Raw genomic sequence first — 14,171 nt, 5'->3', positions numbered from 1 at the left:
ACAGTCCCTGGAGCAGTGTGGGGTTAGGTGCCTTGCTCAAGGACACCTCAGCCATAGAGTGAGATAGAGTGTGGAAGGGTGAGATTCATACTGGCAACCGTCTGATCTAAAGCCCACAGGTAGAGGAGAGTGAGGATGATGATGATGATCATAATGTGTAATATTACAGGAGGTGGAGGAGAGTGAGGATGATGATGATGATGATGATGGTTGATGTGTAATATTACAGGAGGAAGATGAGAGTGAGGAGGAGGAGGAGGAGGATGATGATGATGATGATGATGTGTAATATATTTCAGGAGGTGAAGGAGAGCGAGGAGGAGGAGGAGGATGATGATGATGATGATGATGATGATGTTGATGGTTGATGTGTAATATTACAGGAGGTGGAGGAGAGCGAGGAGGAGGATGATGATGATGGTTGATGTGTAATATACTGTATTTCAGGAGGTGGAGGAGAGCGAGGAGTAGGAGAATGATGATGATGATGATGGTTGATGTGTAATATATTTCAGGAGGTGGAGGAGAGTGAGGAGGAGGATGATGATGATGATGATGATGGTTGATGTGTAATATTACAGGAGGATGATGATGATGATGATGATGGTTGATGTGTAATATATTTCAGGAGGTGGAGGAGAGCGAGGAGGAGCGCGAGGTGCTGAGGGAGCAGCTGGAGGACCTGCGGGACCAGCTCCAGAGCGAGTACGTGCCCCTGAGCGCCCACGAGGAGGCGCAGGGTGCGCTGGAGCAGGCCGTGGAGGGCCTGAACGCCCGGCTGGCGGAGGCCGAGGAGAGCAGGAGCGCGGTGGAGGAGGAGCTGAGCAGGCTGCGGCAGGAGAAGCTCTCGCTGTGTGAGAACCTCACGCACCTCACCAGCACCCACGTCTCCAGCCAGAGGTTCGAGTCCGAGGTCGGAGAGCTGACCACGCACAAGGCGGCGCTGGAGAAGGAGCTGGAGGAGGTCAGGCAGAGGTACGAGGAGCAAGGGAAGGAGCTGAGGGAAGTCGTGGCTGAGAAGGAGGCGCTGGAGAGGAGGTTGACGGAGAAGGAGACCGAGAAGGAGGACTATGAGGGACTGAAGGCAGAGCTGGAGGAGTCCAGGAGCCGGATCTCCACATTGGAGAAGGACGGCAAGGAGAAAGAGGAGGAGTTGCGGAAGGTGAAAGAGGGAAGCGACAAGTTGAAGGAGGAGCTGGAGAAAGTGCAGACGGCGTTGTCCGCGGACTACACCCCGCTCGGCGAGCACGAGGCGGCCGTCGGGACGCTGAACAGCGCCCTGGCCGCGGCCGAGGAGAAGGCGGCGGAGGCCCTCGCCAAGCAGCAGGCCGCCCAGGAGGAGAACGCCAAGCTGCACCGCGAGATCCAGGAGCAGAAGACGGAGCTGGACACCATCCACGAGGCCATCCATGTCAAGTTTGTGCCTCTGGCCGCGGTGCAGGAGAAGGAGAGCGGCTTCCAGGCCGCGCTGAAGGACTTGAACGAGCGGCTGACGGACGTGCAAGACAAGTACGAGAAGGAGAAGACGGAGAACGAGCGCAGGAGGTGCGAGACGGAGAGGCTGGAGGCCGAGCTCCAGGAGGCCCTGCAGAAGCTGGCGGCCGACCTGGACGAAGCCGACAGCAACGTGCTGGGAGGAGAGGAGGAGGTGAAAGAGGAGGAGAAGCAAGTGGAGGTCGGGGGGTCTCGAGAGGAGCTGAGCATGAAGCTGGTGGATCTGGAGCAGCAGTACAAGGAGGTGACGGTGCAGAGGGCAGAGCTGGAGGAGCAGAACGCCTTGTGTTCCACAGAGATCCAGGTACAATCGCATCGCCACACAAACACACACACACACAGCAGAACGCCCAGTGTGCACTTATATTGCACACACACTTGTGTGGGCAAGGCATTTTTACTTGAATGGCGTGTTTCACACACACAGATGCAGTTTAATGTGCTTCACAAAAATAAAGAATCAAATACAAACACACACACACACACACACACACACACACACACACACACACACACACACACACACACACACACACACACACACACACACACACACACACACACACACACACACACACACACACACACACACACACACACACACACACACAGTAAATACAGATATGGACCAACTGAAGTGTCCCAAAGAATGTCACATGCTAAATAAACCTCCTTGTTCTGCTGTTGTGCAGGCGCTGCAGCGTCGTCTGGAGGTGGAGTATGTGCGTCTGGAGCGCTTCGAGGCCATGCAGCAGGCGCTGACGGAGAGCCTTCAGCAGGCCCAGGAGCAGTGCATGCAGGCCCAGGCCGCCCAGAAACAGGTCCGTATACACCTTCTTATTTTCTTTCATATTGTCTTTAATATGTTTGTTGTTATGAAAGGAGGTCACTTGCGCTCTAGCCTTTTTGGTGCTCACAGTCAGGGACTGTACGTAGTCAGTTGAAAACAAGCTGGTCCACTTCAAAGAGACTGTGCCAAGAATGACTGGAGCACACAGGATCGGTTTTGCTGTTATTTTATTGTGGTGTAAGCATGCCTAACGTTTCGAAGCAGTGCGTCTTCATCAAATAACAGAAAAACGAGTCACGTTTGTTGTAATGTTCTCTAATGTAATCTTTGTAAGCTTCGGCAACACTAGCATACCAATAATCAGGGCTCTAAATGAACACCTACCAACCAGCCAAATGTTGGTGAAATATCAGTTTGGCTGGTTGCAAAGACCAAAATACCAGCCACTTTGAATCATTAGTGAGTGTGTGTTTGTTCGCAACATCAACATTGCCTAGCCATTTTTACTGGTGACGAAAAAAGAGCTCTGCCAATAGTGTATTCATGGCCTTAACTACCGTTGAGGACACAGGTCATGTCCTCTGTATTTTTTTCAGAAATGTAAAATGTATCTACAGTTTGTATGATGGAAATCGATATATGATCAACAATGATGAATTCTGTCTCTATACATCACATCATGTGATTAATGAAAATAAACTTAGAGTCTGACTTAAGCGTTTGACGCATTCTAAAATGTACCGTATGCAGTACAGCAGGCAGTATTTGACCTCGGTATTTGAAAATGTCTCGTTACGGCCCCGAGTGTATTTGAATCGAACTAAATGGAATTGTACTTATAGGAGGCCGAGCGCGTGCGACAGCTTGAGAAAGAGCTGCAGAGCAGAGACGCTGAGGCTGAGACCACATCGGCAGCAGCGGCCACGGCGGAGCAACAGGAGGCGCGCGGGACACTGGAGAAGGAGGTGAGCCAGCTGCGGCTGGCCTTACGCGAGGAGGAGGAGAGTAGTGCCCAGCGCGCCGAGGACGTGGCCGCCCTCCAGACGGAGCTGCTGCGCGCCACCCAGGCCCTGGAGGAGCTGAGGGGCCGCGAGGAGGAGGAGGTGGGCGGCCTCCGCATGGAGAAACAGAGGCTGGAGGAGGAGGTGAGACACTGACAAGCTCCTGCATTACTGTTCAGAGCCTGAGGGATTTATATATTTAAGTTGTGTTGTTTGTTATGTATTGTGTTATTTGTTTATGCATGTTGTTATTTGCTAAATTTAATATATCTTATTTAATATGTATGGATTGATGCAAACTTCACTTCCATGGTTGGGTATGTTATGATGATATTTGCCGTGCCTGTGATCTGAGTTGACTATCCTCTACACTAGTGTTTTTGTGAAATTCAAAATGATTTTTTGAAATGCATTAATAATCTACTGCACGTATCAGCCCTACAGCATTTGATCAGGGTTTGTGCAGGAGCTGATTTTCTTGACCTTTGACCTTGTCCAGGTGCTGGAGCTGGGCGAGCGTCTGTCGGGGCTGGCGGAGCAGTATGAGGACCTGTACGCGGAGACGGCACAGCGGCGGGACGGCGAGGCCCAGGCCCGGGCCGAGGCCGACACGCTGCAGGCCAAGAGCCAGGCCATCGAGGGCGAGATCCGCGAGCTCAAGGGACGCTACGACGACTCGCTGCACACCATCGGGGAGCTGCAGAAGAGGATCCAGAGCTCCTCCGACCAGACAGAGGCCAAGGACAAGAGGGTGAGTTGATCAGAGAGAGAGAGAGAGAGAGAGAGAGAGAGAGAGAGAAAAGTGTTTATGTGTGTGTGGGGGGGAGGGAGGCTGTGTGTTGGAAGGTAGGCAATAGGCTACTCTACACCAACCCGACGTTTGGGTCTTGTCGTGCGTTGGATACAGTTGGGTCAGAATTGGTTTGGTGGCGTCTGGGGTAGTTGGAGGACGTTGGTGGTCGTGGGTCTCTGTTGGGTGGCTTTGTGTGTTGGAAGGTAGGCTGTGTGTGTTTGTGTTGGTATGGGGAAGAGAGTGGGTGGTGCATGTGTGTGTAACAGAGTTAGTAAAACCGGAAAGCCATGGAAAAGAGGGTAACCGCTCAGGCCGGGAGATATGCGTGTGTGTGTGCGTGTGTGTGTGTGTGTGTGCGTGCGTGCGTGCGTGCGTGCGTGCGTGCGTGCCTGCCTGCCTGCCTGCCTGCCTGCCTGCCTGCCTGCCTGCCTGCCTGCCTGCCTGCCTGCCTGCCTGCCTGCGTGCGTGCGTGCGTGCGTGCGTGTGTCTATTGCGATGGGGATGCTAATGTGAGAGTGGGCGATAGGGAGCTTGGGGCAGAAAAGAGATGGAAGGCCAAGGGCAAAGAGGTTAGACTTAAGTCAGAGGGGTTGTGTGTGTGTCAGAGGGGTGTGTGTGTGTGTGTTTGAGTGAGGGAGTCATGGTGGTTAGTGGGGGTGTTAAAACGTTCCGGGACTCTCTGCTTCATAGCAACCCCTTTTTATTATCCGGCTTTTGGCCTGAATCACTTATGACACTACAAGTGCCCTCACAAGGCGCCTGAAGTAGCAGCTGTAACTGTGTGTGTGTGTGTACGTGTGTGCACATGTTTATTAAAGACTCTGTGTGTGTGTGTGTGTGTGTGTGTGTGTGTGTGTGTGTGTGTGTGTGTGTGTGTGTGTGTGTGTGTGTGTGTGTGTGTGTGTGTGTGTGTGTGTGTGTGTGTGTGTGTGTGTGTGTGCCTGCGCCCGTGTGTGTGTGTCTGCCTTGTCTCAGATCTCGGAGCTGCTGGCGGACGTGGAGAGGCTGAAGCAGGCGTTGAATGGCCTGTCCCAGCTGGCCTACGCTGGCAGCGCGCCCAACAAGAGGCTCCAGACCCAGCACATCGACACTCTCCAGGCCCAAGTCAAAGGCCTGCAGCAACAGCTGGCTGTAAGTACCCGCAGCACACTACGCTACACACTACGCTACACACTACGCGCTACACACTACGCTACACACTACGCACTACACACTACACACTACGCTACACACTACACACTACGCTACACACTACGCACTACACACTACACACTACGCTACACACTACGCTACACGCTACACGCTACACGCTACACACTAAACACTACACCACGCTGCAACGCAACCCAACACACTATGCACTACATTTCACCACACACCAATCCACTCTGCACTACACTACACACTACACACACACCACTCCACCATGCAACACAACACACTATACACACTACATTACACACCACTCTGCGCTGCATCACAACACACTCTGCACTACACCACACCACACATCACTCCACGCTACAACACACCACAACACACTGCATCACATTGCATCGCACCGGCTCAAAGAGACCCTTGTGTGTGCTCTGCTCAATCAAGTCGAACCCACCCAGTCAAGTCAACCACTCCTCTCTTCTTCCGTACACACACACACACACACACACGCACAAGCACACATACACACATACACACACACACACACACACGCACAAGCACACATACACACACACACTTAAATACATGCACACACACACACACACACACTTAAATACTTGCACACACATGCACACACACACATACACACTACCACCTCTCGCCCTGATCCATTCACCCAGTGTCGTTTGAGAAGACACACACACACACACGCACACACACACACACACACTACCACCTCTCGCCCTGATCCATTCACCCACACATGGTGCTGATTTTGAGTTGGATAGCTTCAGCATGCCCCCACCCTCACTAATACGCACACTAAAATACACACACACACACACACACACACACACACACACACACACACGCACACACACACACACAAACTCTTACTCAGTGGCTGGCTCATGTCATTCCTTTCGTCGGTATGCAGAGAGTTCCCAGTCGGCATGTTCTCACATTTTGTGTGTGTTGGAGAGAGGAGGAGAGGAGAGGAGAGGAGAAGGGGAGATATGACCCTGTTGAGGCCACAAATAGGTTTTAGCTCCTACATGCCATTGGTGAAATGAGATGTTTTTTTTAGAAGGAAGTGTTGACCAGACCTCACCTAACTGCTGGATGTGTTTGGTAAAACATTGGAGTTGTGTTACCCAAGTTGTTTTTTTTTCCTGTGAGTGAAAAAGAGTGTCTGTGACAAAATTATACTGTAGTCCGTCAGACTGCCTTTGGGTGTTTTTGACTTGCCACCGGGTAACACTTTCCCCAGAGTTTATATGTGACTAAGTGAGAAAGAAAAGTGTCAAACTGTTCTTTCTCAGTCAGTCCCATTTAAACTCTGTGCGAGTGTTTGGCTGTATAACTTAAAGATGTTCAAGTCATTGTAAGGATAAGGTCATGCAAGGCAAGGGGAATGTTTCACATTTCGGTTTCAATGGGAATGCATTTCAACTCCGGAATATGCCTACCTGTTAATGTGTTAATGCACATTTCCAGAATACATTCTATATCGCGTTGCCTCACTCTTTCGGTCGTGTTTTAAAATGACAAGTAATGGATTCAATGTAATGCCTCATTGCTATCATCCAGCAATTCATCTTGTAGATGCCTACATATTTCTTGGCAAAACCTTTAGTATAATTCCCCCCTGTAGTTCAAACTAAGCTGAATCAGAAATAAACCTCCAAATAGCTTTTTTTTGGAAAGGACAGCGACCAGCATCTTCCACACAAAAAAGCATGACCCAAATCGCTCCATTCAGAAGTGATGAGTAGGGCGCTATTGTATCCGCTCGGGCCCCTCATTGCCTTTTAGAGGAGTACGTACGTAAGTCAGTAAGGCAGGCTGCTAGGGTGCTTGGCTATTCATAGCTGTCCGCTCTGCTGGGTCAGCCTCCCTCGACTCTGGAACATGGATAAGCAAAGCTCCACACACACATCTTCATTTCTTCGCTCTCTCTCCCCTATGTATTGGTATCTCTCTCTCTCTCTCTCTCTCTCTCTCTCTCTCTCTCTCTCTCTCTCTCTCTCTCTCTCTCTCTCTCTCTCTCTCTCTCTCTCTCTCTCTCTCTCTCTCTCTCTCTCTCTCTCTCTTCATCTCTTTCTCTGCCCCTCTCCTCTCCACCCACCTTTCCACCTTAAATTCTCTCTCCCTGTTTTGTTTCCATACCGCCCCTCACTCTCACAATAAATTACTGTTTAAATCCCCCTCCTCTCTCTCTCTCTCTCTCTCTCTCTCTCTCTCTCTCTCTCTCTCTCTCTCTCTCTCTCTCTCTCTCTCTCTCTCTCTCCAGGATGCTGAAAGGCAGCACAGGGAGGTGGTCTCCATTTACCGAACTCATCTTCTCAGCGCCGCTCAGGTATCACGCCCCACTTGCCTGCTCGTAACGTGCCTAATTATATACCAAGAGGCTCCTTTGAAAAGTTACCTCAACGCTGCAAACTATGAGAACAATATTTGTGTATGAATATAGGTGTGTGTGTGTTTGTGTCTGAGATGATGAGATCCTTCATTGATCCCAAAGGCAACTAAGAGTGTGGATTCATATGGATATGTGTGTGTAGCTACATGTGTGCGTACATGTTATAATGTGTGTCTGAAAGCATCCACTAGTATCCCATACGTACATGAGAGCCTTCACTCTCCTCTACGTTACGCGGCGTCTATTTTAAGCGCCGGGCCCTCGTGATTATCAGGTGTCAAGTCAGACCTCAAAGGGGCCGCCACTAGCGCCACTATCATCCTAAAGCTCACTCGCAGGGTGTGAACATGTTTACCAGCACACTTCTTACATCTCCACACAAGTAGCTCACACATGGATATAGATCAGACCCCCTGAATGAGTCGTACGATTGGCGGATGCAGTCGATCAACATGTTTATAACCTGTGTGTGTGTGTGTGTGTGTGTGTGTGTGTGTGTGTGTGTGTGTGTGTGTGTGTGTGTGTGTGTGTGTGTGTGTGTGTGTGTGTGTGTGTGTGTGTGTGTGTGTGTTTTACAGGGCCATATGGATGAAGACGTCCAAGCAGCCCTTCTACAGATCATCCGCATGAGGCAGGAATTTGTTTGCTAGAGAGGGGGAAGAGGAGGAGAGGAGAGGAGAGGAAGAGGAAGAGGAAGAGGAGACGGGTAGAAGAGCCCAGCCCATCTCATCATAGCTCAGCTCAGCTCAGCACCGCACCGCATGACACTGACCAGCAGGGAGCCCCATACCTCTGACTCAAACCCATCATCTAAATTGATCGATCTGTCGTTTCATCCGTCATCCGTTCGTTTTGAGGCCCGATCCCCCTGCATTCCACAGGGGCCCAAGCTCTGCAAGCTGTAATGTCTCAACCGCGACTCATCTCAGCTGCCCAGCCCCAACCCATCTACTCGTCCACAGAAGGAAATGCATCCCATGCTGTCAGTAGGAGGGTTTAGAGGAGGGGGTCTGTAGAAGGGGGGGGGAGGGGAACGCCAGCCAAGAGGGAGGTGCTACTAGGCTAGCAGCTTTGGTGTTTAACTGCTGGGTTTAACTGTCTGTCTGGCTGTCTTAGTTTAGCAGGTGCCATATTAGCTGGTGTTTATATGGCCATCAGATCACACTCTTAATGGAGTGGGGGGGATTCGATTCAGAGTGCTCGGGCAAGCATCTTAGCAAGTGACTGCCAAGCAGGCAACAAGCGTGTGTGTGTGTGTGTGTGTGTGTGCGCGCGTGTGTGTGTGTATGTGTGTGTGTGTGTGTGTGTGTGTGTGTGTGTGTGTGTGTGTGTGTGTGTGTGTGTGTGTGTGTGTGTGTGTGTGTGTGTGTGTGTGTGTGTGCGCGCGCGCGTGTCTGTGTGTGTGTGTGTGTGTGTGTGTGTGTGTGCGCGCGTCTGTGTGTGTATGTATGTGTGTGTGTGTGCAAGTAAAGGAATATGCCTCTCTTAAAGTAGGGAAAGCTGCTACAACTTGATGCGGCTGTTTAGGAGGGGCAGACTGAGACTTGAGGTTGGGGCTGGCGTTTGGCCAGGGACACAGAGTAGGGCCAGGCCAGGCCGGGCAGTTGCAATGTAGTTATGGTTTTGGCAAGCCAGTCACGTTGGTGTCATTATTGCACCCTGTGACAGGATTAGGCCTTCTGCTCAAAGTCTGCGAAGGCACAGGCACAAGACCTCCTGTGAACTTCTCCTCCTCCCTAACCTTCCTCCCTTCATCACTCCATACCTCCTTCCTACCCTCCATCCCTCCTTCTTCTCTTCCCTCCGGTCTGCCTGCCTGCTCTTTGAAGAGTGCTAAGCCACCCATGTCGAGGAGGGCAGGAACGAGAGGGAAGAAAGAAAGAGAGGAAGGGAAAGGAGGAGAGGGAGAGAGAGAGAGAGAGAGGGGGAGGTAGGGAAAGGAATAGACGATCCCGCAGCTGCACTGGACCACCCGAAGTGTCGACTCTCAGCTCCTCTGGGAGCCGGACTCCCAGAGATCCACCACACACTCACACCCAGAACAGAACTCTCTCTCTCTCTCATTAACACGTTGGCACTCTCGCTTGTGCTGCATACTGTACAAACGTGCCCAAAGGCTGCTGTAGGTACGCTGACTGTTTAAAGCTCCAAGGACTGCATTTATTTTCTTTTTTTTACCAGCGTACGCTCCAGAGGTGTTTAAAAGGGCTACTTGTGTGTCTGTGAATCTCGTTGTTGGTGCACCACTCCACTCTGTAGTGTGTACTGTACTCTGTACTGTAGTCATGTGTCTTAACAACATCATCATGTATACATCCTTCCTCTATTCCTTTTTTTTTTTTGCATCATCCACTTTGTCTGTTCTCCGTCTGCTTCTCCATGTGTTCCCTCCTTCATTCTTGCTCTTCCTCTCTGCCTTTCTCTCACTGCACCAGTTCCAGAACTCGGCATTTGCACATGCTCCACATTTTCTTTTGGTGGAGGAGGGAGTAGGGCTAAATATGTGGAGCGCTGTGTTATGTGTTTTTGAGTGCTGGATTTGGGTCAGTGAGAGCTAGCTAGAGTTGTGCCCCTTGGTTAACTGAGCTGGGCTCCTGATTGCTTTCCTGTGCCTTGCGGTGACCTCTCTCCTTCTCTCTTTCTCTCTCTCTCTCTTCTTCTTTTTCTGTCTGTTTCTCCTTCTCTCGGCTGCGTGCCTCCTGCCAGTGGGACAACATCGCCCCCATGTGGTGAGACTTGGCTGGCCAAGTTCTAGTTACTCCGGGTGCATTGTACTTGAGTAGACTTGTGGTTCTCTCCAATATTTTTTTTGTTTTGTTTCCACTTAGGGCGATGATGTTAGGAATCCTAAATAGTCTTCATTTTTTGCTTGCAAAAAAACTGACATATTTTTTCATGGCTTTTTAATACTTTTATGAAACCCTGTTTTGAGGTAAAATATTCAGCAGGTCTGGAGTTAGAAATGGCACAACACAGTTCAGGACGCAGGACAGTTCAGTGAATCCCATGCCAGGGATATTAAGTTGTTCATCTCTATACATTTAAAGGCAGTTAAAGGCGCTCTCTCCAAGTGACTAAGCAATTGTAAAAGCTAATGTATTTTTAAGCAATATACTTGGCAATATATCCACTCCTCATTAAACCAGTTCACAAAGCAGAGATCTATTGACTAAATCAATTAAAATGAAAACAAATTCTGATTGTTTTGACCTAACCTAACTGATTGGAATTGACGAGTTTTATTTTCCTTTTCGATTTTCTTTTTTAAAAACAAACATTGTGTTAACACAAGATTTTACCAATGTGATGATTTCCATTAATTACTGCTCTGTTTAATAAGGGGTGTGTTGTGGTTTTATTTATTTTATTATTTTTAGTTTTACAAATTAGTCAAAACATCAATAAAAGTGCCTATGAAATAAATAACAAATGTGTTGTGTGTATGACTGGGGAAAAACAGGGTAATTGGTTCCACGTGGAAAATGGCTAATTAATTATTGCCGTATGTATAGCGCATTCTAGCAAGCATGTTTCAGGGCCACATTTGTGGTTAAGGTTAAGCTTATATCTAGCACTTTGTTGTTACATACACCGTATGTCATTAATTATGTAATATGTAGACCATTTAGGACCCATATCAAAGTAGGTTTAGTCCCGCCAGATGGCAGGCTTGATTTGTTGTGTTTATGTTAACACAGTCTTGCTTCGATTGAGCCTAATTGCCAAGTTGTTGCGATGTTTGTCTTTTTCCACACGCACTTGATGTGTGCCACCAGCATTTGTTACCACATGACAGACCAACATCCTCACCAGAAACCATGCGAGAGTTGCAGATAAGATGATTGTGTGTCTACATGCTGCGCTGTTACTGTGTTGTATGTATGCGTGTTCAGCCTGTTTGTTCTGCCTCCAAGCTGAGGGGTGGAGGGGATTAGGGTAGGGTGGGGGTGAGGGAGGAGGGGAGTTTCCATATTTTGATTGTCAGCCACGCTGTTGTTTGATGGTGTCTCGGGGGAGTTGAAAGTTCAGTGCGTTTGATGGGTATTATTGCCAGCGTGGTAATGATATCCCTCTGTTCCTTTTAAACGGAAGCATCTGGAAAGAACTGCACCGCTCCACACCCCCACTACATCCTCTACACCCCCCAATAACACCCCCCTCCCCTCCCCCTTGGCCCAACCCCCCCCCCACCCCCCCCCTCCCAGTCTCTCAGAGTGGGTGCAGTGCAGCAGTGCATGTGGTTTCACTTTAAACACAATCACAAGTGGAATGAAAGTGCCTCTCTGATGCGGGCTCCCCTCCTCTTATCTCCCACCCCGCCATGGATTTGTACTTTATTTTTTTAGGACTTGCTCACCAAAAAAAAAAAAAAAATCAGAAGGGGGCTCCAATTTTTTTCCGCAGGTGCTGCCAGTAGCTCCCATGTGGGAGTTCAGAGTGACTGCCAGAGTGCAGTCAGGAGAGGCGGCACTGGCTACGCACATCTCTCCTTCCTCACCTCCATCTCTTGTCTCTCGCTCCTCTCTGGCAGCGGTGTACATATAGTGAAAACTGAAACAAAAATGTCTGCCCACTTAACTCCTCATCAGTCTGTTGTTGCCAAACTCTCGGTCAAAGGCCTTCTCAGTGGTGAATTTCTCAAAACCAAAGTTGCTTACGACATTAGCTACTTTGTTGTTTTCAATGCATTTTCCCATTGGCAACTACCGAAGTTGCTAACAGGCTAACAACTTCTCTTTTGAGAAACTCACCCCAGGTCACATGGCAGACGAGTGTAGTAGAGGTGTGTAAAGTGAAAAGTTAGAAGTACTGTGTGTCTCTGTCATTAGCTACAGTGGAATAACTGCTGTATGAACTATGTAAGACGCCCATGCACTGGTGTGGTAATTACATCAGTAAGAGTACTTCTACTTCTGCTTAAAACACTTCTGCTCTCACTCACTCTGGCTGTAAAAAGCGCAGGCTTTGTGTGAATGTGGGCAGGAACGTTGAAAGCTTTCACTGGGCCCTGGACAAAGTCATCTGAAAGGGCACCCTACCCTACCCAATACATACATACAATGTAATGGAGACCCAATTCTTGGCCCCCTATCTCCTGGGACCCGGGACAACATACCCCTTTGTCCACCCCTGTCGGCGGGCATGAATGTGGGTGGAGGGAGCAGAGCAGAGAGGGGGAGGGAGTGTAGTAGGGTGGCGTACCATGGTATGGAGGCCCCTTGTCATATGGAAGTGCTCTGATGATCCGTTTGAAGTCTGGTGGCCGGGCCCCCCTCAGCACGGGACACCTTTGGCCCCGCTCTGCTCTGCGCAGTGGCCGTCCGACACTTTAATTGCCCAAGTTTTGTGGGCTGCGTCACTGTTTGGAAGCCCACACATTCATCAGTTTAATGGCTTGTTGTTGGGAGTCCCAGTCCGAGCATAGCACAGCGTACGATGGCATACGTAGAATGGTCTGTCGTCATTCCGTGCTTCATCTTATGTTTGTAAATCCGTCCACCGTGTGGATTCTATGGACATCATTGTCCCCCCCCCCCCACCCCCCTTCTTTTGGACAGCAAATTAGGGCCTAACCAACTTGTCAAGACCCTGCCCTGGCCTGTCCTCCCGAGGACCTTTTAATTACTACACTGTTTGCCTTGTCTTTGATTACGTTACGGAAACCCAAAAAGGCAGCCGTTTCAGATTGCACAGTCCAACCCCTCCTCCTCTCAACATCCAACCTCCTTCACCTCCTTCTCTTCCCCCCCTCTCTCGCTCCAACTCCCTTCTCTGTTTTATTACCCTGCTATTTGCGGTCTGCTCTGTATAAGCTGTTCTCAGCAATTATGGCCAATACAATTCAATCTGTTTGGAGATTTTCCTTTAATCTCATTTCCAGGCCCGTAACCAGGTCCAGATGCCCCCGCGCCGCGCTGTGCTGCGTTGCGCTGGCTCTTCCTTAAAACATTAATCATCTCCTTAAGGATCACAGCACTTGTGATGCCATTTAACAGGCTTGCCCCTCTCTGCAACCCCTCGTGCCCCCACACACAACCGAAACCTCCCCAACCACCCGACCACCACCCTGCTCCGACCCTTCACCACCTCCTCCACCGCCTCCTCTCTCCACACCACCCCCACTTGTGATGCCATTTAACAGGCATGCCTGCTTTCTGCAACCCTCATGCTCTCCAAGCCCCTCACCCTCGCCTGCTCCATCACCACCTCCTCAGCCACCACTACCACCTCCACCTCCTCACCCCACTCCACCCTCAGTGCTCAGTTTGAACAAAATGGTTTGTAAGACTGTCGTCCCAACCCCCCCCCCCCACACTCTCCTCCATCACCTCCACCCCCTTCTCCTCCTTCTCCTCCTCCTGTTCCCCACTCCAACCCAGATGCTCACTTTGAACAGGGTGGTTTGTGCCTGGTCCGCTGACTTGGTTTTCCATGTGGTTTGTTAGCTCCCTTAGTAGTCTGCATCACCACCACCACGATGGTGGCTATGGCTAAGTCTCTGCATCCCTCGTT

The 14,171-nt window shown here is 50.0% G+C and overlaps 1 protein-coding gene across 3 annotated transcripts in view; it reads left to right on the top strand.

The window, feature by feature from the left end:
- Positions 1–8,399, top strand: part of uacab (uveal autoantigen with coiled-coil domains and ankyrin repeats b) — a 65,028-nt gene extending 56,629 nt beyond the window's left edge. For all 3 annotated transcript variants that reach the window (XM_063188409.1, XM_063188410.1, XM_063188411.1), the window contains 7 exons: positions 629–1,798; positions 2,187–2,315; positions 3,127–3,429; positions 3,785–4,036; positions 5,054–5,209; positions 7,530–7,595; positions 8,237–8,399. In XM_063188409.1, the coding sequence (XP_063044479.1) occupies positions 629–1,798; positions 2,187–2,315; positions 3,127–3,429; positions 3,785–4,036; positions 5,054–5,209; positions 7,530–7,595; positions 8,237–8,308 (2,148 nt within the window). In that variant the 3' untranslated portion in view covers positions 8,309–8,399. The remainder of the gene's footprint in view (positions 1–628; positions 1,799–2,186; positions 2,316–3,126; positions 3,430–3,784; positions 4,037–5,053; positions 5,210–7,529; positions 7,596–8,236) is intronic.
- Positions 8,400–14,171: the final 5,772 nt, after the last annotated feature.

This window comes from Engraulis encrasicolus, chromosome 22 (assembly GCF_034702125.1).
Source record: "Engraulis encrasicolus isolate BLACKSEA-1 chromosome 22, IST_EnEncr_1.0, whole genome shotgun sequence".
Taxonomy (NCBI): Eukaryota; Metazoa; Chordata; class Actinopteri; order Clupeiformes; family Engraulidae; genus Engraulis; species Engraulis encrasicolus.
Note: the sequence above shows the minus strand (reverse complement) of the source record. Positions and strands in the feature narration are given on the sequence as shown.